The sequence below is a fragment of the Falco naumanni genome, chromosome 6 (genome assembly GCF_017639655.2).
Source record: "Falco naumanni isolate bFalNau1 chromosome 6, bFalNau1.pat, whole genome shotgun sequence".
Classification (NCBI taxonomy): domain Eukaryota; kingdom Metazoa; phylum Chordata; class Aves; order Falconiformes; family Falconidae; genus Falco; species Falco naumanni.
In genome coordinates, this window is record NC_054059.1 from 17,828,585 (window position 1) to 17,856,188 (window position 27,604).

General features: G+C 41.9%; 1 protein-coding gene across 9 annotated transcripts in view; it reads left to right on the plus strand.

Moving 5' to 3' along the window:
• The window catches only part of DST (dystonin), a 302,875-nt gene extending 294,544 nt beyond the window's left edge, over positions 1 to 8,331 (plus strand). For 5 of the 9 annotated variants that reach the window (XM_040599286.1, XM_040599277.1, XM_040599278.1 and 2 more), the window contains 5 exons: positions 1,320 to 1,388; positions 2,154 to 2,353; positions 2,816 to 2,926; positions 5,611 to 5,734; positions 7,092 to 8,331. In XM_040599286.1, coding sequence (XP_040455220.1) covers positions 1,320 to 1,388; positions 2,154 to 2,353; positions 2,816 to 2,926; positions 5,611 to 5,734; positions 7,092 to 7,357 — 770 coding nt within the window. In that variant the 3' untranslated portion in view covers positions 7,358 to 8,331. The remainder of the gene's footprint in view (positions 1 to 1,319; positions 1,389 to 2,153; positions 2,354 to 2,815; positions 2,927 to 5,610; positions 5,735 to 7,091) is intronic. The other 4 variants (XM_040599279.1, XM_040599284.1, XM_040599283.1 and 1 more) reach the window with 2 other exon arrangements.
• The last annotated feature ends 19,273 nt before the right edge of the window (positions 8,332 to 27,604 follow it).

A 27,604-nucleotide genomic window follows, 5' to 3' on the forward strand; every position in this document is an offset into this window, starting at 1 on the left:
AACAGACCTTGAGAGGGTGAAGAGCTTCTGTTTGTAGCAGTTGTCATTCTAAGTCAGGGATGTCAATTCCAAAAAGGAGCTACCACAAAATCCTGTTAAATCCAAAAAGAAGCTACCACAAAACTGCATTAGTTAAGGCCTAGAAACCTTTGTCTACAGGCTTAAAAGGTACCCATTAAACTTCTTATCATAGTATCATAAAAGAACTGTCATAACTTTGTGATCACATCTGTGGGTTTTTCAGAAGTATTAAAAAATTGTCCTTTTGCTTACCAACATACTGCATATGTTGTTTATAAAGAAATGTAGTAGTAATGCTACATTTGTTGGTGTTGAACCGTAGGTCTAACTGAAATTTAGCACCTGATTCTGCATCTGCTACTATAGGAAAGTCATCTTTGCCTGCAGAGCTATCCTTGCATTATAGCCTTCTGCCCATATTCCTCAAAAGTGCAGGGTAGTGAAAAATGAAACGTGCCTCAAAATACCATACTTCATTGAAGGGTTAACTTAGTTTTGATGTATCCCAAACATTTTTCTCAGGCCTATTGACAGGTAGGCTGTTGCAATTCCTACTTGGCTTGAAACTGAGAGATACAATACTTAATAACTATCTAATTAATTTACTGGAATTCCTTATCACTGCTCTCAGATTAAGAGTCCTTTGGAACTTTATCCCCTGTTCTTTAATAAACTTTGTGTTCTGTGTATCTGTATAGTATTTGCTGTAGTACTTGATCCCTTTTTCACTGAAATACATGAGCAGATGAGTAAGTCAGCACAGTGGGTGGAAAGGAATACTGATCTCTATAAAATCATCCAGGCGCTAGACATTGTGGATTGGTACCTAATTCTAGTCACGTTGAAGTCAATGATGCAGAACAGTCATTAATGTCAGTGGTGCAGGTTCGGGCTTTTCCTTAAGCACTTCACGTAGTAAATATGGTTTTCTACCAAAGGGTTCTTGTGTATTTAGATAAACCACATGTCAAAGAACTGTTGTCATAAACAGCTTTAAAAGTATTGTACCTAGTTATATAAAATCATTTTAGCTTATATTACTTCTTTATGTCAGCAGATAAATACTGTTACAATAGTACACCTGGGACTGCAGCCAAGTCTGTCCAAGTGCTGTGTACTTTTTGCCTAGGAGACCTTTGAGAATTCACCTCGGAGTACTTAGAGACAGCTTTTGCTCTGAGTCCTGTCTTTTGGCCTGGTGCTCCCAAGTCTCTTGCCTATGCAGCTGCTGTACTTGATTTCTTCTCCTGCTAACGATTTTCTTTAATGTGACCCATGTCCTGTGTCATTTTTTCTAGTTCATCATCACGGGAGTAAAATGTTACGTTCGGAATCAAACTCTTCAATTACCACTCAGCCTACTATAGGTTGGCAAACCCCTCTCTTTGTCTCCTCCTCCTCCTCTTCTCCTTTCTCTTCATTTCCTTCCCACTTTTAAAATATATTTACTTTTAACAATATGCTTCACCCATCACATTTGGCTTAATGTGTTCCTACATGGGCTGATGCTTTGCAGACTAATTTTTTTGACACGCTTGAAGAGTGTTTCAAAAACAATTGTCATTCACACTGACACAGTTAAATACTAATGTGTCATGCATCTATTCTTGCAGAACATTCTTTCACATGTGTGTTTGTATGTGTGTGTGAGTGCTTAGCCACCAATTACTTCATCATAGTTTGGATTTTATGTTCCTCATTGCATGTTGCCAAACTACATAACTTCATAGTTTTCAATAAATATATTTGCTGCTTTCCTGTAATTTGTACTGAGCAATTTCTTCTGGAACGTCCAAGCAAGTATTATTTATTATGAGTAGCTGTAGAGTTAGCAAAACTGCTCATCAGGTTGTGCCTATGTATTAGTAGATGATTGATTAACAATGATTTAGCACATTGAGCATTCCATTATCACGCTGACTTCCTTTGACAGTGGTTCATTCCTGCTGGCATAAAGTATTAGAATAAGCGAGTTCTGCACATAACTCTTCTGTGTCCAAAATAAATGCATTACACAGTAATGCATTTTATTTACTGTTAAAGTGTGTTGGAGTTGGCATGGCAGAAATGACAATAAAGAGCCTTGTGACAGTTTTCATGTTGGACTAAATGGACACCTTTCTTTGCTTCAGCTAAAGGGAGGACAAATGTGGAGCTGCGTGAAAAGTTCATTTTGGCAGATGGTGCCAGTCAGAGCATGGCAGCTTTCCGACCAAGGGGCCGTAGATCACGACCCTCTTCAAGGGGTGCTTCTCCCAACAGATCTACTTCTCTGTCAAGTCAAGCTGGCCAGGCAGCTGCCCCACAGGCAGTTGCAACAAGTACGCCAAAGGTAAGGAGAAACGTACAAAACTGCACTGGTTAACAAATGGGGTACAGATTTCTTAATACTTTTTTTCTTGCTCCAACAATATCGGTGCTTTCCCTAGCTGACAGGGGAGAAGTATCACTAGTTTTATTTCATAGTCTGGGGAGGATCTGAGACATCTTTTCAGTGTATTTCCTCTACTGCTTGTTTGTGATACGGGAATAGAGGAATTCTTCACATTTAAGGTGCCACATGAGCTACCCGGCAATTTGGGAATTGCTCTGAAAGAGCACTGAATTTCCATGTCATTTGAAAAATAAGCTCTGTCATCTTTTAATTTCAGAACATTTGTCATCAACTCTTTCTGCTTAGTTTTTATTGCTGCTATGATACTTGATCTTCCTGTGAAGGCCTGGGTATCCTTCTCCATGGCATTGTTTTCCATCTGCTGTCCTTCATATTTTGATTTACCATTGTTTCATACAGACGCCCCATCATTTAACACGCAACTATGGTAAACCATGGTTGACAAACAGCAAAACGTCAACTCCTTCTAAGCCACCAGAATCCTCAGACTATCAAGGGTCATCTGCAGAGGTACAGTAAGGACAGAGATCCTAGTCTAATGACCTTCCTTCACTAAAACTGTCACTTCACTAACAGCCACTAGAGTTTCAGTGCTTCAGAGCTGCAACATCCTTTGCGTATTAATGCATCGTCTTTATTTTAGACCTTTGTGAAATTATGCCTCAATGAATTTATGTTTAAAGTGCAGATGGTTAATAAATCATAACAGTATGCAGTGAACTGGTTGAGCAAATGGGGAAAAGTACTTTTTTATTAATAAAGCAGTTCATACACTTTGTAGGTTTATTTCCTTAAATTGTTTACTTTGAGTTCATAAAGTACTGTAGTATTAATCAACTGCAGGAATTCGATTAATAAATCATGATCTCCAATGCAAAACCACAAAATAAAGAAATACCCAATCACTGTGAAGATGATAGCGCAAAAGGCTGACTGTGATACATGAATCTTTCCAACAACTGAAAGTTCTGTTTAGGAGGGTAGTGACCAATTGTTGCTCTAATGAGAGAGCTATTTGATGACTTAACAGGAAATGAGCTTTGGTCTTATTTCCAGCCCATGACTTAGATCGAAATTGCTAGAATAGTAATTAGGATTGTGCCGGCAGTTAAGCTGTACGACCAAAATTTGAAGGGGCTTGGAGCCAAAGTGTCTCCTCTAATGTCATTACAGTCAGTGAAAAGATTGCAGCTGGATCAGGCTGTAGGATCTCACTTGTAGGAGTTACTCTTGCCCTGGGCTGGACGGAGGCCTCAGTGAGGGGAACCTTGCGCTACCATCAGCTCTGCTGTATCTGCTTATCACAAATCTGCATTTGGTGCTTATTCGTGTGACACCTTCTGGTGCTAAGTTGGTATGGTCTTGGTGTGGCATTGCTCAAAGATGCATAACAAACTTTTCACTCCCTTCTCCTGTGTGAGTGGGTACGTTACATGTGCACACTGCAGGTGTGTGGATGTACACAGCACTTCAAGCACACGGGGCTGTTGCTTAGAATGATTAACAGTAGCACAGAGTTGAGTCAGTTGTCAGTTTCTAATATATTTCTGTATTTTCTTTCATCTCTTAGCTGGTAACTGAATTGTAAGATTAATTGATGGTACTTTAAAGGCTTTATAGACATGGTAAGGTGGTGTTTTCATTGAATTACAGTGAGATTAAAGCAATTTGCATTGATTTCAAATGGTGGTACTGTATTTCTCACCTGCTCTTACAACTGCTAGTAGTTTCAGCAACTTTCGTTAATGTAAACCACCATGGTTTAAGATTATAAATGGAATGAGTAGGGTGCGGTAGGTTGTGGTGAGTTTCTGAGGCATTTTGCCCGAGAGCGCAGTGATTTGTTTTCTATGTAGACTGCATTTAGGTTTAGGGCAAAACTGAAGAACAAGCTTGACCTCTTTTTCTTCTTGCACCAGTGATTCTATCCCAACGCCTTGCCCAAAGTGCAGCAGCTTCAGTGGAGGTAATGGAGAGTGTTCCCTTTCTCCTTAGCCTCCCAAGCAGTCTCTGTGTAGGACTGATTTCCAGGGTGTGGCTGGCTGGATGTTAAGCATTTGTACTTGGCTTTAAAGAGAGTTTAACATTGTGACCATCCCTGTCAGAGCCAGCAGATTTTCCGCTCTGTAGCATCTCAATGCTCTTTTGTTCAGGTGTGCCAGAAGTGGTCCAAGCTGGCAGCTGCCAGGCACACTCCTGCCAGGCCTCCGCTCAGTGCTTAGCTCTAGGCAGCTCCCAACACGCTCCTCTGGATCTTGGCTTTCAGTACCTAGTTCTACAGCATCGTTGTCTGAGGATCAGAGGCACAGACCAGATCCTGGGATCCAGGCTGCTCAATGTGCCGCATTCATCACTGCGGTGTTTGTTGTTCCTTTTGGATACCTACTTAGTGTTTTTATGTTGTGGAAATGAATACGAATACTGTAGTTTTCCTCTTACTTGCATACACCTCCTGTCTAGTGTGCTACGTGTGTTTTTGAAATGTGAGGATTTAATTCTTGTGGCTTTGAAAGAAATCTTCCCGTCTGGGGCGGATTGTAAATCAATACTCCTTTTATTTCAGAAATGAGAAAGCAGGCAGGGTAAGATGGCAGAGACATTTCAGACAATATATTGGCAACAGGAACTTTTAAAATTAGCCCTATGTCTCTTTTTCTGCTTTTTTCTAGCAGAAGGTTTTGAAACCTGATAGTTTTGGTTTGGCTTCAAAATATTTATAAAATTGAAACAAATGTATTCACCACCTACAACCACAGTCAGAATGCTGGAAAGTCAAGCTATGCAGACATAAAACCTCAACTACTTGTCTCTGTTTAAGTCATGTATGTACCATCAACTAATCTTACTTGCTCGACTAATTATAAGAAGGTAGCATTTTTCTTTCTTCATTTGCATTGAAATACATACAAAGAACTCTAAAATGTTAATGTCAAGCAGACTGTTAAAGCGATTCTTTTTGTTGTTGTTTTACATTTGAATTACTTCAAATACTAACTGCTCAAGGAATGTTCAAAACTTCACATCATGAAAAATATCCATAGTGACTCAAATCATTTTTTCAGATTCACAATGAATGTTTTTATGATGATCATATTGCAGGCTATGTACTACCGAATACCAGGCCTTAACCTTCAGTAGTCTCAATTGGAAAAACCTTCTTTTTTGTGTTTGTTTTGTTTTTTTCTTTTGCATAGGGAACACCGATTCAAGGAAGTAAACTCAGACTGCCAGGATATCTGTCGGGAAAGGGCTTCCACTCTGGAGAAGACAGTGGCATCTTGTCAACAGCAGCTACCAGAGTCAGAGCTCAGTTTGCAGGTGTGTGTCTTGACTTCAGAGCTTGATCTACTGCTTGCTTCATTTTCTACCTGAATACTTAGGGTCACGTTAGGCTGTGAGGGAGATGTCAGAAGAATGGGAAGAAGTGAAAATCCTAGTGTGTGTCCACATTAGTGTTGCCATGGGGGCACATAATCATGATAATGGTCCTCCCTCCGTTCACGTGCTTGCACAGCAGGTACATTCAACTCTGGATGTGCAAATTCATGACTGCAAACCTTCTTGACAATGATATCTCCAACGTATCTGCCTAAGGCACTAGAGAAGAAGCATTTACTTAAAAAGAAAGGGTTTGGTTGTTCCCTGTATTCAAGTTAAGCTCAGCTGTGATGGAGCAGAAGGATCACTTAATCATGAGCAGCTGTAGATGACCTTAGTAATGGAATATCCCACAGAGATTTTTAAAACAGTATATGAAAGTAGAAAGCAGTGAAGCTTTGCTCTTCTAGGATCCTCAGAGCAGCTTTGTATAAGGGAGAAGGCTAGGTGGTTAAACAGAAGATAGCTCTACCGGCTTTTCCTCACATCTTAAGCTCTGCAGAGCATACTGGGCAGTACTGGAAAATCCTGTTGAAGGAGTACGTGTCTTATAGGTGATTTGAAAAATGAGCCACCTAAGATTTCAGTTTCAACTTGGTGTTCTTCACACATACAGGGAACCAGATATGTCAAGATAAAAAAATCTCAATAAGTAATCGGCAAATTATCAAAAAACCATATCAATGGTTTTCTGTTTAAGATTCTTTGTTGTGTTTTGTTTTTTTTTTCATGGCACATTGTCTTGGTGGGCAGGCTTTCACTTTAGCAGGTTTGCTGAGAGCTCATTTACTCAGCCCTTTGGGAGAATGTATACTCTGCCCTTGTTTACTTGCAACTTTCAACTGTATAGTATTGGCTTTTTTAAAAAAAGAGGGATACACGTTTAAAAATAGGGATATTAAGCTGTGTCTCCAAGGTGCATATCTGGAGAAATCTTGAATGCATGAAGAGTCCAGATACTGAATTCTTTCAGTCCATAACTGAGGAAATGGCAGGGGAAAGAAAGGCTCTGGCTGTTGAGTGAATGTACAATGCATGTCTGGTAAGTCAAGAAAAGTTGCCAGGCTAATACATTTTTAATGAGATGTGCTAGTGACAGCTTAACTGTGTCTCAGCATTTGATCTCACATTTCCTTGTCTTTAGTGAGAGATACGGCATCGTCTAGCTTGCCCATCAGAGGTCTAAAGTTTAGTTTGTGCAATGAGGAATTTTTGAAGTTGCCAGAGGTCTAGGAGAGACCTGCACACCTCCTCCATCCTTTCGTCTAATACTGATGGATATCTTCCCTCTCTCTAGAAACCAGAAGAACTCCAAGCAGACCTGGAAGCCGAGCAGGAAGCAAGGCTGGCAGCAGGTCAAGTAGCCGCCGAGGCAGTGATGCATCTGACTTTGACATTTCAGAAATCCAGTCTGTATGCTCAGACATGTCAGAGACTGTTCCTGCTACAAGCAGACCGACACCCCGAGCAGGTTCTCGGCCAGCATCAGCCAAGCCTTCTAAAATTCCAACTCCCCAGAGAAGGCCACTAGCCAGCAAATTGGACAAGTCCTTGAAGAGATAATATGATTGGCTATGTAAAGGTCTTTTCCTTTTGCATTAAGTATTTAAGTCCGTAAGATGTAAAATATCATGTAGAAATTATTGTGAAATATCGCAAGAGGTGGATTTTTAATTCTGCAGATGGCCTTATTTGTGTATTTGTCTTCTTATTTTATGTGTATAATTTTTGTCAGATTTGTTTTTGTTTATGCCATATCCTGTAAGAAGGGGGAAGAGTTTTAATGTAAACTAACAGTTGTACACAGTAATGTGTAGAAAGTACACTAAAAATAATTGCCGAATGTACAGTGTACTGAATGTACAGTAAGTCTCTGCAACCTCAAAAAAATAGGCCTATCACTATGTCATTAGTTAACAGTAAAGGATACCTCATGATTTTTCTTTAAAAAAGAAAAAGAGAATACTAAAAAGCCAAAAGACACAATTACACATTTTGAGCTAACTAAACAAACACTAAAGGATGTATGTCAAAACTACTAAGGAATACAAATCCACATTCACAGTACCCTTATTTATACAGCGTCTCCCAGAGAACTCACAGAAGTAATTAAGCACTCACCGGTAATACAATACTCCAATACCTTGCAGCATTTCTGTGCCATTGCTTTCAATGAGGCCAGACACATTCTGGATATCTGAACTATTATTCTGTAAGAATATCAATATAAAGTGCATTCATGTAAATGTGAGGTTTTCTTTTGCTTGAGTGGATGGTAGCACTGTATCATTGAACTCATTTTGTATCAAAGCAATTTTGCTTGCAGAAAGCTCCAAAATAAACATGTCCCTTAACTTTATTTCTATTGTATTTCTTATTTCACAGGAAGATAATTTTCTGCATTATGTTTTAGGGCATATATTATGTTAGGTGACCAACAATTACCATAGGAACATAGGCTTTAATGTAATTCTCCATTATCAGCAATCAAATTTTGGTTAGCTACTGTATTTGTTTAATAAAACGCTAAATTGCACCTATCAGATCATATGAAATTATATGTAATTGTTGTGTGTTGACAATTATTTTCTTCCTATTAAACTGACATTTATATACCATGTATGAAAGGCATAAAGAGTAATTCAGTTGCTCTTTTTGTCAGTGAAGTATTTTTGCTATTCATGGATTCTTTGAAAGCATTAATAATAGTTCATTTTCAGCTGAAAAAGGATGCAGCTTCAAATGGGAGCACTGTAGAATGGCTGGGTAGATGCTGTAGTAAATAGTGACAGAACCCTTAGAAATTAAAAATGCTCTTTGATAATATCAGAAAGACTTAGGTAGACTTTGGCCAATGTGGCAGACCAAATAGTCTAAACCTGACCATTCGTATACTAGAAAATGAATTCCTTTAGTAGAGGAATTTTAGGGGAAGACTGTTTTACGGTTGGTCCCTTAGCATGCCGAAAATGAAGCAGAAGCTCAGTTGATTACATGCAGGTCATGGTGATACCTGTGTTTGCTGCCAGCACTTAGTGGCAGCATTACTAAGATAATGTTTTCTGAGATGTCACAAGAGCTTCCTGCAGACTCACAAATTGACTCACACAATCAGTTTATGAGAAACAGAAAAATAAAATGATACTCAAAGAGATAATTGAATCAATCAAACCCCACTTGCATCAGGATTTCCTCCAGCACAAGAGTTATATGCATGTAGAAAGCAGCCAGCAACCAGTCCTACTGCAGCTGGTTTGGGAATAGGCGTGCACATGTAGTGAATACTAAAGCATCAGTCTCTGCTGTGGTGCTTTATCTTCCCGTGTTTCACCTCTCCTGTTGCTGCTATTCATCCACTGATTGTTTTCCTAGAACATTAAAATACATCAGGGTGACTTCCGTGCTCTTGGGAAGCCCGCAACACCCTTGGATAGAGAAGCAGTCTGCATTTACAGTCGCTGAAGTATCTCTGCCTGTCAAAAGGGTAGAATTTAGGCACTGTCGTGGATGACTTGGCTGTAGGAGGAGATGGTGCCCACTGTGATGTTCTTGGTGTGTTTTTTAACCACAGGACTGATGGTGAAGGACGTAAGGATGGCAAATCTGAGTAACTCCTTTGTAAGAATACGTGCATAGTTTAGTTCCTTGTGGCCCGAATGGATGGAGCAGCTCACTCCACGTGAGGTAGTGTTGGCACCTACCCAAAGCACCTTGTGTATATATTGTGGTCTTAGCTTAAACGTATTTATAACACTTCATTAATTATGCAACTTTGTGGAATTTTCATGTTGCTATGTTGTAACTTTACCGAAGTATTAGAGCTGTGACCAGCCTCTGAGAAACACAATGTCAGCTAAGAGAACCCAAGCTACTGCAAAACAGGGAAGGCTGGGACTGGCAAAGTGGGGAAATTCATGTCTTGAGGCAATCATCCAGTATTGGAAACCCAATGAATAGTAAATTAAACAGGACTAGGAATTCTCTTAAAAAGCCCAAATCTGTCTCCAGATGTTATACCTTACTTAATTACATTCTTCCAAAAATTATTTAACCGATTTGATTCATACTAAGAACTCGTAAAACTAAGAGACTCTCCAAGATTCTGTTCCCTGTGTTAATACTGACACAAACGTTGGATCCTCTGCATTTCTGTGACCCAAGGACAAATCTGCAGAATTTGGTGAAAAAGGCTTATTGTGGACTTGCAGAATCCTAGAATGGTTCGGGTTGGAAGGGACCTTAAAGACCATCTAGTTCTGATTCCCCTGCCATGGGCAGGGACACCTTCCACTAGAGCAGGTTGCTCAGAGCCCCATCCAGCCTGGCCTTGAGCACTTCCAGGGATGGGGCAGCCACGACCTCTCTGAGTAACCTGTTCCAGTGCCTCACCACCCTCGCAGTAAAGGTTTGTAAAAAGTAAACATCTAATTGAAATCAAACCTCTTTCAAGTTAAAGCCATTGCCCCTTGTCCTGCCACTTACAGGACTTAACAGTAAGTGATAGGTAGATCCGTTTTAGTGAACTATTTTTGTAAAGGAAGTAATGGAATTCAGTTTCCATATTCCTGTAATTCAAACATACGGCTCCTTTGGTGCCACCATAAGTGAGAGGAAGGCTCAACCCTGTAAGCCCATCCCCATCTCGTTTGGCCGCATGAGTTTTTACATGATCTCCCTCATCATCAGACATGCTTTTTCTCCCTTTTGTTTATCTTCCTTCTAACAACAGTTGACCATGAATTCACCCAGCCTGCTGGATGACCGTAAGCAGAGCCAACCTTTTGGTGTGGCCTAAACTCTTATCTCTCTGTATTTGGTGATTGTCCTGCACAGTGAAGGAGCAGAGGTGATGGGGAGGGAAGAAGGGTTGGAAAGCCTGAGCTACGAGAGCCGTATCGTTTAGTGAACAACCTATGTTTAGTACTTGGAAAAGCTGGCTGAGTTCTAGGCTTTTTTTTCAGTCATTTTCAGCTTTCTGCATTTCTGTTTTGCTGCCTTGAAAATGGGGAAGTGTCCACAGAATTTTCTAAAAACCTGTAAGTAGCCCATTAGAAGGGCTAGCAATACCTTGTGGCCTAGGTGTCCTCAGCTTCTCCGGGTTAGGTATTTTGTGAGCCTCTTAATTTCACACTAACGTAGCAGGTGACAGTAATTCAGGCTTTGCCTGCAGAGCAAAAAACATAGGGATGAGGTTATATGCAATCTTAATTTAGAAATGAATGCATTTCATAAAAATACACCCTGATGCAAGCAGCTATGCCGTACCACAGCCAGTAGCGATGTTTGAACCTGTAGCTGCCTTTGCTGATGTCTGCCATAGGACTGGCAAGGCCATCTACACCCCACAGCCTGGAGATGTGAGAGGGGCCACAGCACTTACGTACGTTGGTCACAGGATGCGGCAAGAGGACGACACATTGCTGAGCACTTGCTGTAATAGCCTAGAAATACCCACAGGGATGGAGAATAAACATTACCTGGTTTGCTGCATCTCAGTACGGCTGCCCTAACAGCTTCCAGGTGCTTCCAGTTCCTAAGATGTGTGGCAGCATCTGAGCTCATCCTGACATAGTGGTATTTAGCTCGATGTTTGCTCTAGCTGTGGGCTGTAGTGGGGAGCGGTGATGTCAGGAGGTTTTACACCTGTGCGCAAGGTGAGTGGAATTCTGTAGAACAGAGAAAGGTGCTTTCCTAATGAAAATTGGTTTCCTGGCTGAATTTAAATAACCTGGTTGCAAACATGGAGGTGGGAGAGATGGTTGGCTTGCTTGCTTGTGTATTTTTTAATAGTGTTGTCAGGTTAAATGCAAGTAGGTTACTCATCTGTGTAGAAAAAAGAAGTTGTATTTCTTAACAAGGGGAATGTTGCAGAGGAAGAGGGGGGTCCTCAGAAATAGTGGGTAAGGCAGCAGCTTAAATTTCACGTGACTTCCATGAAAATGCTTGGTGGCTGATACTATGGAGGTATTTTTTACGCTGATTGAAGTCCTTCTGTTAAGACTTGTTCAGACTTGGGCTGCTGCAAATGAAGTGGTGTCTGACCTGAAGCTAATAGAGTCTTGGGGGTTGTTGTTTTATAATTAAGTGGTTCTTCTGAACTGAAATTGTTTAAATAGTCTGAATTGTAGCTCAGGGTGCTCAAACTGCGTTGCTGTATTTGAAGGTCGAGGGAAAGAGTGATGAAGGTGAATTGCCTAACTTAGCTGGCATCCTGGGTGAGTAAGTACAATAAAGTTAATAGACATGTTCTTAGTACTTGGATGATTGAATATGAGTAAGAGCCCCAAACCATAAATCAGGCCTTGTCAGCATCTACGATGTTTTTTGTTCCTCTGGGAGGAGGCAGCCAGAGTGATGATAGCTCTGTCCTGACAGGAAAAGCTGACTTGAAGCTTTTTGTGGGGGTCACGATGGTCTTTCCAACACTTTAGAAAAATATACGCCACCACTAATTTTTATTTTTTTTTTACTCTTCCTGGGGCTAGATCATGGCTCTTCCAAGTCTTATTTTATTGGCAGATTAACAGGGACCTATGGAAGACTTTGCACTGTCTGGGCTATTTTTGAAGGCAATGTTCATATGCCTCAATGTTCATATAACAAAGAAATGTCTCTCTATATAAAAACCTATGATCGAAGTATAAAAGAGGGAACAAGTCAGTTCAAAATAAGGGTGAAAAAAATAGGCTTATAAATACTGCAAATGTTGAGCAACTCCACATTTGCTGATCAGAAAGACGGGGTGAAGCTTCACCTCTAGCAACACTGGTTTGAAGCTTTATAGACCAAGTCAACAAAGCAAGGTAACTGGGAATAGGTAGTGCTCACCAAAAGCTGCTGCAGGATCTGGGTGCTGACGGACCTGAGCTGCTACTCGGAGCCCTGTCCACTCATGGGAACATGAGAGGATTGAAAAGTTTCTAACATATAACAAGCTTTTCCTGAAAAAGCACAGGTAAGCTCTGGGATCAGTTTAGACTTGAAAAAATGATAGAAGCGATAATAAATGATGTATTTGTGGAAACCTGAATAAATATAGTATGGAAGAGTTGGCTTAGTTTCTGGAGGGAAGTCACATCTTACAAGCTACCTGGAAGCCCTTGAAAGGATCAGTTAGTGCCGGCAAAGGCTGAGATAGACCACATGGCTTTGCAAAAAAAAAAATTGCACAAGTTCTCAGAGAAGTAAGGACTTATGGGATCGGAAGAAAGGCTTTCACAAGGGTAAATGGCATGCTGAAAGCCAGGAAAGACAGTGTAGGACAAGGCGGTCAGTTTTAACAGAGGAAAGAGGTCTGCAGTAGAGCCGTTGACACGTTTTAAGACAAAGCTGCAAACACTGGCTCCGAAGTTCCTGGAGTGCACGCTCTTGGAGGGGTGCTCTGGAAAATAGCATCACTTTGTTTCTGTGATTCATCGCACCTCCTGGGAGGTGTGCGCTGCTTTCCACTGACGCTGAGGATCCCGCAGTGACTAGCTCAGCCCTAGCCAACCAACCTTTAGATGGCTAATTTAAGTGGAATGAATCCCACCCCAAGTTAATGAGTTTATTTCTAGCCAAGGGTAACATGGGGTGGGATTTTCATGAATGGTTTGGAAATTCTGCTGCTGCTGGCAGTTATCACTTACAGACCTTTTTGGTGCACTAGAAGTATTTCAGGCGTATGCAAAACGTGGACCCTCATATAACTTGGCACCATTTCTAGTCACATTCAGGAAGCACAAACCATGTCAGACGGGTGGGTAATCAAGTCACATTATTACTTTCAAATGAGTAGCTTTTGAGCATTCCTGGGATCCTCCAGCAGCAAACCCAGGTACAAGCAAGTGTCCTCCCCTCTGCGTTGCTCCCAGTCACACATACCTCTGTGAGGCAGCTGCAGATCCTGTTGCCTTCAGGTTCTCCGATCACTCATCCTACTGGCACCAGTGTAAATGAACACATCTTGTCGCAGGACACTCTGGCAGGCCCTGTGCATCCTCAAGACCCAAACCATTTCACAACTTCAGTCACTGAAAAGGCTGTGACACTGACATGTTTCTCTCCCTTTCAAGTGTCGTACGGATCAGAGGAAGATAACAGAAAGGGGTTTTCCCAAAAGACGTGAGCTATTCGTTGCTTTGGTGTGGTTGTTCTGGGGTTTTTTTCTTTATTTGCATTCTAAATCAGCACGACCGAGTGTGGCCATACATAAATAGCTCTTTCTGGAATGAAGAAAAATAATTAAGTAAGTTCTCGGTGTGATGAATATTTACTGAATGCTATTTCTTTGAATAGCTCTCCATTCAGGCAGAAATGAATCCAGGGCACAGTTTATTGTATTGGAACTCAAGGGCAAAATACTCATTTTAAAGCAAGCTTAATTTGTTGTGTAAAAATACAATGAGATGCAATAAACAAACCACAAACAGATTAGGCAAGCCTAACGCCTTTTTTCAAAAGGAAGGCAAATGCGAGCAGTGAATGCTGCTTCCATGTATTGTTATAGTTTTCTCCTTGCAAAGTATATTTGCAAATACTTGGTACAGTTGTCCTGAACCGTACAGCAGCTCTGCAGCATTTCCTATTAAAATGAGCAAACTTAATTTTCCAGCCCATGTGCATGGCTCTGTAACAAAAGCCGGAGCGATGCTTTCCATGGCCAGATGGCGAGGAGAGCGTGTGAGCTGCAGCGCCTGAACTCGGGCTGAACCTCCCGGTTCTGGTCCCCACGCAGGCACAGCTGCCTCCTCACCCGGGCGACCTGGCAGCAGCTGGAGAGAAACGGCCTGCCGGGAGGCCATGCCTCATTATTTCTGCCAAGGCTCGGGAAGATTTTTCACCTAACCACAGCATTTTCAGATGCTGGAAAGCCTTTGTAAGTCCACTGATATGGTTGTTTAGCCAACACAGACTTCTCCATGTGATTGCTTTTTTTATACACGCACTGTATTTACCTGGGAGGGGAAATAATGAAGAAATAATCGCTAATAATGTTACCGTCACGCAATTCAGGGATTTTTTTCTCTCTTTTTTTAATTTTTTTTTCCTTTCTACCAGCTTATGAGGACTTATTAAATCTTTTTAGATTTTTGGGGAGGGTTTTGTTCTCTAATGAAGCAAAAGAATTTTAATGTAGATGTCACTAATGGAAAAGCTCTTCTTAATTATCGATGGAAACTTCAGCTCCTGAATGAACACTTAGTATCTGGGAGGTGTAAGCCTTACTATGCAAGGGAGCTCCTCCTCCCCTCTGAGCCCCCACTCCGTTTCCAGCCATGTGTGTAGGACTCTCCAGAAATGTTGCCATGATCTCATCCAGAAAAACAACCCAGGTCAGTACCAGCCCAAGCCCTCTGTTAGGCTGTAGCCACTACAGGGGCTTCAGGCTCCCGCCCCCAGCCTCTCCCCACGGCAGGAGCGATGCCTGGAGCACAGCGGGGGGGGTCTCCCGGTGGTCTGTCTGTGTCAGGGCTGGCAGCGGGTGTGGGAGGCAGGCATCTGCTTGGTGGCCCAGTCTCACAGCAAGATGACTTCTCCGATAGCGGGGCACGCTCAGCCCCAGCAGCGAGAGGCCTTATTTCTCCTGGCCAGACCATGCTGGTGCTGGGGAGGATCTGCACGTGTTGGATGAACCTGTCCTCTTTCTACTGCCAGGGGCTTCACTGGGCTCAGGGCTGACTGCTTCTTTCAGTTAGCTGTGGTATCGCAAGGCGATAGCTATTTACCACAATATATTGAGCAAGAATTACCACAGTAATTTCCAAAGTCTGGAACAGAATAGCTCCTTACTCAGGAACAGTTATCAGTAAGAGCATTATTGCCTGCTAGCAACTTTGACAGGAATCTGAGCATCTTCTCTTTGTGTCCTCTTCAGGGGCTTTCTGAAAGTGTGGTGGGGGAATTTGGGAAACCTCATCTGTCCTGAAGGTGCACACGTGTAGATGTGTATGGAATCCATAGCTCCATGTACTCACACAGGAGCTGAAAGTAGGACCATGCCACCACCTTGTGTGTCCAGCTGGTCAGCAGAGGTGGACGAGGATTTGTACTACTTGCCACAGCATGCAAGTACCTCATATGAATAACTGAGTAGTGGGACTCAGACCTGAAAGTTACGGTTTGTTTAATCATCCCTCGAGGGCAGGACTGTGTGTGCGGTGGAGATTTCCAGTTTGGTTATGTTTCTTTATTCACAAAGCTTCATGATTTTTGTGTTGGAAAGACTGTTGAAGATGTATTTGTTTCTGCTCCTAATGGAAAGCAGTAGGTTCTGTGATACTTTTTTTCCCCCCTTATTTCTTAGAGTATGAAATTTATTTAGGCTGAAATTTAGAACTAATTCCTCTAAAAAATGTCTTTGAAAAAAAAATATTATTTTTGTAGAAAATGCCTTTGTGTTGGAAGGGGCAGAACTGTGGTTTTTATTAACCATGATTTGAGTTGAACTAGTTGTGAACAGAAAAGACAGGTAGAGAATACAGACCCATTCCTTTGTTTTCTTAACTTTTTCTCCTGTTTATGTTATTCTTGTATCGTGAAACACTAACAGAAGTAGACAATTAGTCAGGAATTTCCTAAATAGCAATGCAAACCAGAAGGGGGATTACCAACTGGAGTTGAGCTTGTCAATCAAAATGGCAGACTGAAGAATCTTTGCCTTGTCTTGGATACACGGCCTGCTGTATACAGGAACGTCTTTTCATATTATGTCTATATATTAGTAATCAGACTCTGGCCCTGAATGTTATGGTATTCAACTGTAGGGTATAAGACATGGTCTCCAGCACTACATAAATAAAAGCAAGTATTTTCAACTATGCTGAGGGAGTTTGAGTTCAGGGTCAGTGATGCCATTCAAGCAGTAAGAACCCCAAACCTTAGATAAAATACAAAAGTGTGCAATAATTATGTAGGACGTGATTGTTAAAGTACTGATAACATTTAGAAGCACCTGTTGGATGGGCAATATTTTAGGCAGCTGCGTTAACATCAAGTGATCATTTGGAGACCAGTTTTGGGGACTGTAGTAGTTTGGGGGGTTTTTTTGTGGTTGTGTACAGACTGAGATCATTTGCAGTCCAACACGAGGATATATATACATGGTTTGGAAGGCAGAGATAAAATCAGTTGGATTAAAATTCAAGAGGAGAAGACATGATGTTGTGATATTAACTCGCAAGGAAACATTTTTGCCATAAACTGTACTGTGTAAAGTCACATATGCAGTCTCAAACTGGAGCACCAGCTGTGTCTATCGCTGGAAAGATCTAGTCAACAATGCATGTCAAAGAAAATTATAGTATAATTTATTCATACCTCTTAGAATAGCAGAAATAAGGCTGCAATCCATGTGCCTGTAGACAAAAGGTTTTGTCCTAGTTCCTATCCTGTCTGAGGATGCTATATCACAGTGATAAAATGCCATTGCGACACATGACAAAGGAAAAGCAAATTAAAGCGTAGTTCCTAATTAAAGTCTGAAATAAGTGTACAATTCCAGTAGAAATAACTGGCAGACCTGCCAATTAAAGCATGAGCAGCAAATCCTGTAGCACAAAGCTGTTTTCCTGGCTCTGAGCATTGGGGTGGGTGGGTGGAGAGTGAGTTTGGGATTGACTTGAACAAGCCTGGAGAAAGATGGCTAAAAATCAAATACCATTTATATATTTTTTTAAGTCAGTGTTTAGTTGTGTTTTCTGTCAAAGTTTTTCTTCAGTTAGTTTTTCAGGAGGGGAGGCCATCCAAATGAAAACAAGGAGTCTCAGATTTAATGTTCTATCTTGCAACAGCTATTCTTTGGCAGGGCTCTGTTCTGGCAGTGAAGCGGATGATGAACAGTGCTTCTCCAAGTCGATACAACATCAGGAGAGTCTTTACACCATTTTGCAGTGTCCCTCTGAGTAAAGAAGCAAGCTAGCGTTTCAGGTTAGGTGATACTGGGGCATTTCTCAAGTGAGCATTTCTTGACGCAGTTCTGTAAGACACCAGTATAAAGCACTCGTGTCGGTGATCATTCTACAGTTAAAAAAAAAAAAAAAAAAAGAGTCGTATTACTGGAAATATAAAAAAATAGCTTATGTGATAGTTTCCTGGCCAGTCTTGGTTTGCCTCAGAAATGCTTTGGTGACGCTATGCTTCCAATAAACATTAATATAACAAAACACATTCTGTTTTCAGCACTTCTGACTGTGACTCTCCCCTCAAATCTCTAACTCTTTGCTGTCTGGCCTGGCGCAGTGGTTACGGCGCTCTGCCAGCACTTCTCCGCTCTCACTAAACTGACGGCCATATCGACAGTGGTGACTAGCAGAGCTGGCAAAATAGAGGTGGCGTTTCTTGCTCATAGAGGGCTGATTTTCTTGTTCTTAGATTTCATGGTTCTGGGTGGAAAAATGATGATGTGTATTTGGTACTTCTGTTCCCTATGGTAAATGAAACAGAGAAATGAAGTGCAACGTGAGAATGCAAAAGTCAATATATGAGAGTACTTTGAAAAATCCCAAATAAATGCAGGTCTAACTTTAATCTTCAGTGGTTTGCCTTAGGGTATTTTTTTCATGTTCATACATATGTCTTCCTAGCATATTACAAACAAAGTTCACCTGGAGAATGGAATTCAATATGTACTGTAACACTTTTATCCTTTTTTCTTTCTTTTTTTTTTCTTTTTTTTTTTTTTTTCTGAGGCCAATAGGTGGTTGATTTAGAATGGGATAAGTATTCTGTGTACTTCCAAGCTTTCCCTTATGTTAGAGATAACATGCTGTCTAAATTTTGCTCCAAAGAGGTGTTTAAAATTAAAAAGTGGGTGAGATAGGAAAGCAGAAAAATACCTCTTGGTGAAATTAGAATTGCTCTGAACGACATGGCCCAAATGGCTAAATGCATCCTGCTGCACCAAAACTGTCCTCAGGATAGAAGGGTTCAGTCCTTGTAGGAAGTGTCCTAATACAACTCACCTTTACTGTGGCGCTGCTGGTCCTTTATTCTAGTACCTGTAACCTCTGCAGACTGCTGCTCTGCTCTTACTGTTTTACAGCTACGATTGATAAAAAGCAGGAATATGCCACCTTTACAGATAGGAAATGGAGAAGTAGATTAAGCAACGCGGCTGGGAATATTCAGGAAATTTGCCGGCAAATCAGGAAACTGGCTTGGTTCGTGCTAATCTTCATCAAGTCCTCAACCTGAAAGAACATCCCTCTCTTCCAAGCTCATCATTATTTAATTATGGCTGTTTAGGAGCCTAAATCTAATCTTCCTTGCCTGAAAATACATCCTGGGTTACCTGGAAACTCAAGTTATTACTTTTTAAAACGGTTAAATGTCAGAGTTCAGTCACAGAGGGTTATCTGGTAGAGAAGGCATTGGATGTGCAAGGTACAAAAGTACAAGTCAAGCAGTTACACTGCACTGTTTCTGCGAGGGAACACAGGCTCAAGAGAAACACAAACACGAATACGAATTCAGTTTGGGGCTCTGGAATGTTTCTGTTTTAATAGTGTTCTAATAAAATCATAACATTGAATCTTTCCCAGCAAAGTTATAAATAGAATGTAGGCACCCTCCTTCTTACACAAAAAGATAAGCTGCAAAAGGGGATTGTTCACAAAATGGAAATAATCCAATAAAAAATGCTGGCATTTCACTTGTATCTCAGAGCTGCTGCACTTCTGTAATAAGCAGCTGTTATTCCTGCTTCGTTTTTCCGTGTAATTGATTTATTCTCATGACTGAGAAGGAGATGATGTGGCATGAAAAAGACAAATGGCCTTTCTGCACAGTGGCCCCACCGTGGCTCTGATGGGTGAGCCGGTGGTGATATTGAAGTCTTAGGTGGCCGCAGTAGCTTTGGGGCTGTGCAAACCATGCCACTGGAATCCACTAGGAAGATAGGTTCTGCTCCTGTGATAATCCACATTATGTTTATTTGGGTCCAGAAATTACTCTGTAGAAGACACAAAACTGGGAGCAGTGGCTGATAGACCAGGGGTTGTGTTGCCGTTCAGAAGGATCCAACGACAGGCTGGAGAAATGGCCGGCAGGAACCTCATGATGTTCACCAAAGGGAGGTACAGAGTCCTGCACCTGGGGAGAAGTAACCCCAAGCACCCGTACACGCTGGGGCTGGCCAGCGGGGAAGCAGCCCTGCAGAAAAGGCCTGGGGGCTCCTGGTGGACACAAAGTTGATCATGGCCAGCTGTGTGCCCTTTGCCAAAGGTACCCAACAGCGTTCTGGGCTGCATTAGCAAAAGCATCGCCAGCAGGTTGAGGGAGGTGATCCCTCTGCCCTGCTCAGTCCTGGTGAGGCCACATCTGGGGTGCTGTGCCCAGCTCTGGGCTCTCCAGTACAAGACATGGACATACTGGAGGGAGCCCAGCAAAGAGGCATAATGATGAAGAGTGTGGGGCGTTTTACATAAAAAGAGAGACTGGGAGAGAGGGAGCTGTTTATCTGATAGGAGGAGAGATGGGGGTAAAGAAGATGGAGGCAGACCTGTGAAAGGACGAAAGGCAATGGGCATGAGCTGAGATACAAGAAGAATACTTAGAAGAGACTTTTTGCTGTAAAGGTGATTGAATGCTGGAACAGATTGCCTAGGCAAGCTGTGGAGATGCCATTCTTGGAGACATTAAAAACCTGTCTGGACATAGTCCTGAGTGGCATGGTCTAGCTGGCTGTTCTCTGAGCAGGGGCGTTGGACGAAATGATCTCCAAAGGCCCCTTCCAGCCTCAACAATTGTCTGATTCTGTGACTTATGCCCTCGAAGAGTGTGATTTTGTATGTTTTAAATGGTATTTGGTATTTATAGTACTACTGAATCTAGGAGCATCAGCCACAGCTATGGCTCCCAAGGAGCTGCCAATACAGGGAGGCAAGACCTAGGGCAGTGAAAAAGAAAGGCAAAGAAACAAAGCGATGTGCTGAAGGCAAGTTGTAAATAAACCACATCTTCTTCGTTTCTTGCACAGTGCTCTATTCACAAGTTTGGGTTTGTTTTTTTTTTGGTTTGGGTTCCCCCACCCCCCTCCTTCTTTCTTCCCCCCAAAACCACTCTGGTTTTCTTTCAGAGTCTGCCTGGGTAGTGAATGATATATGAATGCACAGATCTCGCTTATTATAAATATACCAATATAGATTACATTTCTGAACCAAGTTTGCCCTCTATTCAGCACTTTGGGGAAACAGAGGTACATTCATTCTGTGAGAACCTCTTCAAAGATCTATTCACAGCCACTCATGGGAAGTGCTACATCTCTGGGCACGTGTGAGGGGAAAAAGCACTTTAATTGAATGCATGAGTATCTCACTGACTGCCAGATTGTGACTGGCCTCTGTACAAGCCCAAAGTTGCGTGTGTTCTGCTGGGAACAAGAAACCACTGCTGGGCCACCCCAACCCCTTACTCTGAGCTGCCTAGCAGACCAGGCACTGCAGAATGAAGACAGATCCTTGCCTGCTCTGTCAAGGTAGCCATGGGATCTGAAAACAAGGCTCCTTGCACTATAGACCATTCATTAGGCTAAAGGACATCCTAAATGTGGCTTCTGTGTGAATGGGAGCTGTGAGCTGTAGGTACTCAGAGTTGAATGTGTGCGGATTTGTGTAGGAAAGGAAAGTTTCTAGAGTGCTGGGTGTTATGACTAGTCTGGGGTACAAAACTGTGAAAGGGAAGGGACGGTTTCATGGTTTTATGCAACATCCTTTTGACTGTTCGTGTCTATAGGTACTAGCATACGCTTTGGCCTGTGTTCAAATTTTGTTTGAACTGGACACATCCACTCGAGCAAAATTTGGCTTTATCTTCCCTACAGTGCTGTGGGATGTTATTCTGCTTTGTAATATGTATGCATGACTCTTGCTCCACAGATGTGGAAGATGTCACAAGTCATGTATTTTTAAATGTGGACTCCAGTTTCACTCTGTACCTTTCTTTGCTTGCTATAAATTATGTTTCATTTTCTGTCCTTCTATTACTAAAAGCTAATCTACTCATGCATTTCTAGAAAACCCCCTGATGGATCATGACTAATAACACATAGCATGCATAAAGAAAGTTGAACAGGATGGGCAAAGGCATCAGGATACCCAGGGAGAGACTTACACTGTTCATTAAAAATATACAAATTTGCTTCAGGAGATTTGATAAACACTGATTTTGCTTGTAGAAAGCGAAAGATAAAAAAGCAGCCCCCGTCCTCCTTTTCTGCAAAATGAAAGGAACTGATGTAATTGTGCTAAATCCAGTACAATGAAGTGCTATCGGACCTGTGCCAGCCGTGTATTTCCTGCCAGTGTCTGCTCCTCCAATCAGTTTAATTATGAGCAATTGTTTGGGTTGTGCTGTGAAGAAATATTAAAGAATGGAAAAAAGAACATACTTCAGGTCATTATTTTGCAACTGATTCATGGTTTGGCAGAAACAATTAACTAGATTTTATGCTTTACAACACTGTAATAGTATCAGCGTGGATCAACCTTGCCATATAAGCACATACAGCACAAATCCACCGTTTATTTTGACAAGGTTCTAGCTGAAGCATTTGAAAAATGCTGAAATAACATCAGCTATTGGCTAGAATTTTTGGTTAATCATGTGCCTGCTCTTATCGAAGGGATCTAAGCAGGCTATGAAAAAGCTGGCTATTGTTAATGCCCCCTATGTTTATCTGGCATGTCAAATTTTGATGCTGATTTTTCTAGCGCTAGACGCACATCTCATGTTTTGCTGCTACATGCAGAGGCATTTTGTAATCCTAGATCAGCCCTTTTGGAGGGGCAGACTGGGGCAAGGCGGTTCTTTCCCCAGCTTTCAAAAATGCTCTCTTTCTGACAGTTTTCCTTGGTATGCTGAAGACTTAACTGAGCTAACTAATTGCTCTGGAAGTGAATCCTGATTAAAGCACCCCTCGGCTTCTGTGGAATGGCTTCAATGCGGATTAGACAGGGTGGTTACTGGGGTAGTGCTTTTGTGCTGAATGCTCTTAGCGCAGAGTTCTGGCAGGACAAAACCCAAAGCGCCAGTTAGTGGTGCTTGGCAGCCTGGGCCGCTGCTGAGACCGGAGCGAGCCAGGCACAGCATCCCTTCTGCAGGGGAGGAGTCCTCACCTTGCTGAGGCCTCGCTGTTGTTCCTCTGCGAGCGAAGGATTTTAGATTTCAGGCATTGTCAGATAATATTTATCAGCAAACTAGAAAAAAAAAAATCCCTTGGAACACAGAAAACGAAGAGTTTCTAACACCTGTGGCAAGCGTTAGTTTTCAGCGGTTCAGGCCTAGATCTGATAGATGACATGCTGCAACAGTGTGCTCCCTCCAGGAATGTAACCAACCAGCCTGATCTGGATCCTGTTCCAACAGAAAACAAAAGATGCACTTGTTTTCATATTTGCTAATGGAAAATGTTCTTTTTTTTTTCCCACTCCAGTGTGACTTATGTACACTCCGGTGGTTTGCGATACCAGAATGAATTCCAGTAACTAACACATCTCTCCTTGCACCAAGTAATATGGGATTAAAGCAGGTAAATTGGGTAAATGCTGCAGGTGGAATTTTACATCTCTGCCAGGTTCTGCAGTCTTCAAGTTAAGCATGTTTCTTGGATGTATTTTAAGCCTCTGAAGTTCCAGAGGTACCAAGGATCCAGCTGTTTGTAAAAATGAGAGGATCCAGCTGCAAATCATCCCAGACTTGGGCTGCTCCGATTCTGCTGTTAAAATGTGAGCAATGCTAATTTAAGGCAATGAAGTTCTGAATTTCAACGGAGTTCAGAAACAGAACTGAGGTTCTGTGTTTGGAGCCTATGTTTAGTACTTTTGTGGATCCGCTTAGCCTGAAGATCATTTAAAATGGAAGAGAACATATTTTGCCTGACGGGGTGCTGCACCTCAGTTTCCTAAGCACGTCTGGGAAAACCGTTTTCCATGAGGAAGCTGTATTTCCTGCTAACACAAAATCCTTCCCTTCTCGTACTGATGTTACAGAAGGAACACTAATGATTATCGCTGCAGAAAACAGAGGCTGGGGAAACGACACCGATGTTTGGAAGAGTAGGATCAAAAGCATAATGGAAGATAAGGAGGTATGACCATGTGATGTGTCATAGATGTTACCAGGGAAGAGTAGAGATTAAGATCATGCTATCCAAGTCAATTTAATACCATAAAACCGTGAAAAATGATTTTATTCCTGCCACTGACACAGCTAATGAATAAGGGCAGAGGTGGGTCTCAAAAAGAAATTTCCATTACCGCTGATGTTTTTAAGTGCTGTATTTTGACAACAGCCTAAAAATAAAATCAGTTATGTTGCCAGATCTATAACTGTTTTATTTTTTCCAGCTGTATTCTTAGAGTTACCCAGAAAAGTGTCGTTGATCTGAAAGCATGGCTATGATCTGCTCTGCCACTGTTGCTTTCTTCTGTTGTACCCTCAAGAATGGTAGAAACAAGAAGAGAACTTATCTGGCCCTTTTACCAGCCTCATTATACTGCTTAACATTCCTTGCTGATTGTACGCTTTTTGCCTCATGGGAAATTGTCCCCCTGACATCCCCTGGCTCTTCAGTGTTGAACCTCATCTTTCACTGCGCTGCCCCGTCACTGAGTTATGTGATACCATCACAACTCTTTGCTTTCTTTTGTGGTAAGATGCCTCTTTTTTTTCTATACCATTTATGAGTACATTGAAAGGCACAGCTCCCTACAGGAACATAGCCTCCACTGTGAAAGCTGTTCTTTATTTCTACCTTTTCCCTTCCTGCCCTTCGAAACATCATTTAATAGAAGACCTCCCTTTTTCCTTAATACCATCCTTAGTTTATTAGGGATCTTTGGGAAGGACCTAATCCAAAACTTTTTGGAAATAAAAAACCACCCTATTTTGAGTATATCACCCTTGCAGTGACTCTGGCAGTTTGCCGAGATGTGACTTACCTGTTTTCTAGGAACGCTCCTCCACAGGCTATCATGTTGGGCAGTGTCTGCTGCTTCTATTTCTTGCTATACTTTCTACCAGTTTCTCAAGTCCGGAGGTTAAATTTATTGGTTAGTAACTCTTCAAGTCACACAGAGCTCTTAATTATTTTTTTTTTATATATATATTTTTAACTCTGAATTTTCCACTTCACATTTTTCTGCTACTGTCACTGTTTTATAACAGTAGCTGCAGTTGGGTATTGCTACCAAGGAGCAGTTTTAGTCTCTGTATATCATCTCCCAATAAAGATTTATGTTGTCTTTGCATATAGCTTAGTATGTAGGTGAACTGTAGAGTATACATGGCAGGAATTAGACATGCTGAGAGTCACTAGCTGTGTTTATGGCAGTGAATTATGCAGTACCTGAGTACTGATACGCAGTCCCATCTGTAGGATTAAGCTGTTGGAAAGGTCTCTGGTATGGTTTTGGCCTGAACCAACTTTCACCCTCATAAACAATTCTGGGCAAAGTTTGGGAGTTGGGAGCAGTCTTCATCCTGTGCTACTTTGCATGCAGACCCCTGTTTTGGAGAACAGATTTCATGGTAGGGGTGTGAGTTGCTCCATGGCATACAGCCTGAGTGCTGGGTAATGGTCCCCGTTCTGGTCGGTGTACAGCTGTAACCACATTGCTCAGTGTGCTGTGCTGGGCACTCTGCTAGGTACCTGTCTACAAATGCCCTTGGGTGAAGGGTTTTACCTGTTTACCAGTATTCCTTCAGAAGAACATCTCAGAAGGTCCCAGGACATCTCCTGTGAACAGCTGAGTGAGCTTTAGTTTATTTGCGCAGCCTTATTTATATTCCCTCTGGAGACCCGCGGCAGTTTTCTTCCATCTCCATGTGCTGATTTCTCCCGAAAACCTGTCACAAGACAGTGCCCATCTGCGCGTGGCTTATCGGCACAGTATCTCTTGTCCCATATAAGGTGCCCTGTGCTCCTCTGGCAGCGCCGGCTGCATGCATGCCCTTCTCAGCTGGGGGCCACACGTGGTTTGGATTTGCGAGTTGGTCTCTTCAGTCTGAGTTTTTTCTTTTTAAATTTTAAAATGTGTTTCTCCCCTTTTGCTTGGTCCCATCACAGAGCTCTTGGCTGTGCCCTGCCGCGCTGGGATGAGTGCTCCCATCCTCAGGCAGTGCCTGTGCACAGTGATCACAGATCAGGTCCTTCAGTAGCGCTCCTGTCTTTTGAGTGTTGTTCATTTTTCTGACCATAAGTGCTACTCACCTTCATGGTGTTATTATTTCATGGCACCCACTGATTTAAATCTTCCGTAATGTTTTAAAGACCCTTTATTTCATGGTAAGAATCCTTAGTTTCACCAGATTTTCATGCATTTAAAGTAGACAGAAGTCTTTAGAGACACACTGATGCTTTCTTTTGTTCTTCCTCCACGTTTTTTTCCTTGTGGTGCCCTCAGCACAGTCACACAGCAAGTGAGCTCCTACCCGCTTCCTACAAGGGTGTCTCTAGCAGCGTTCATACAAGAGAGAGCAGCTGCTGCCTTTCCAGACCTCTGCAGACTGCGCGTGTCTGCCCAGCCCGTTTGCTAAAGTTAGTGAGATTTAAACTCCAGGGAGAGACGCCAGCAGAGCAGTGCTGTGCCGCTGGCTGTGCCTGGCCAGCCTCTACAGCCCAAAAGGAAAATTAATTTACTTGAGCTGGCAGCATTGAACGGCCACTGAGACCTGAACTAGTATCTCTGTGCAGCCTGTTGGCCTTGCAATATAAAATCAAAAGCCTCTCTGTTTTCATGTCCTGTCTCTGACACCAGCCAACAGCAGATGCTTTGGCTAATGATGTTTATACCCAGACCATCTAGCTGATGTTGCTAAAATGACAATCTACTGTGCAGTACATATATGACTGTAAACTTCAAATCTATGGAAAAAACCCACCACACAGTATATTACACAACTGACTGTAAGAAACTCTCTGGGTACTGCTATAATACAAACTATTTCAGGATGACGTTTATTGAAAATTGTCCAATTTCATTTTTTTGTGCCCTCAGGAATAGTTTGCGTTGTGCCCTTAGAGTCCTGTTCATGGATCTCTCAATTCATCTCTCACCTCAAGCTGTCAGCTAGAGCGTAAACTGCAAGAAGAACTGGCTTTGCAACTTAGTGCATATTTTTAGTATTTTAAAATCCCCTAGTTTTATAATACCTTTTTGTAGGTCAGTCTACTTCACTATGTAAATCTATTAATAAAGACAAAAAACTTTTAGGTTTACTAAACGTCCTTATCAGCAAAAAATATGTATTACTACATAAATAGTAAAAAGTCAGTGCATTCCTTTTCTAATTATAAAGCAATTTTCCACAAGCTAAGCAGTGAAAATACTTGTCTGGAGGAAGCTTATGTTTTTGCTTTTGGGGGTTGTTGGCTTTTGATTCAAATTCAGCTTCTACCCTTTGGTTCATTTTTCTGCTTAGCCTCACGAGAGGAATTCTCCATTTGTTTGCAACCTGCTGTCTAGCTGAATATGTGAAAAATGTGAAGCTAGAGAGTTTTATGGGATCACTAACACACTGTATTTCTGGTTTGGATGTTTCTTCACAAATGTAGATTGAATTCCTTTATTGTTTCTCTTATAGCTCTTTTTGAAGTTCATGCCTTCGCTCTGTATCAACTCGCCTTGTTCTGGTGTGATTCCTGTCTAAGTGGAAAAAGCACCAGCATTACAAAGATTAATTGCTATAGCTTTCAGGTGCTAAGTGGAGATGCAAGTCCTCTAACTAGTCCTCAAGGGGTCCAAAATGGTTGTGATTATCTTCTGTTATTTATGTTGTCTCTGTTCAAAGACCCTAAAGGGAATCCTGTCCTGCCTAGGTACACCGTAGTTG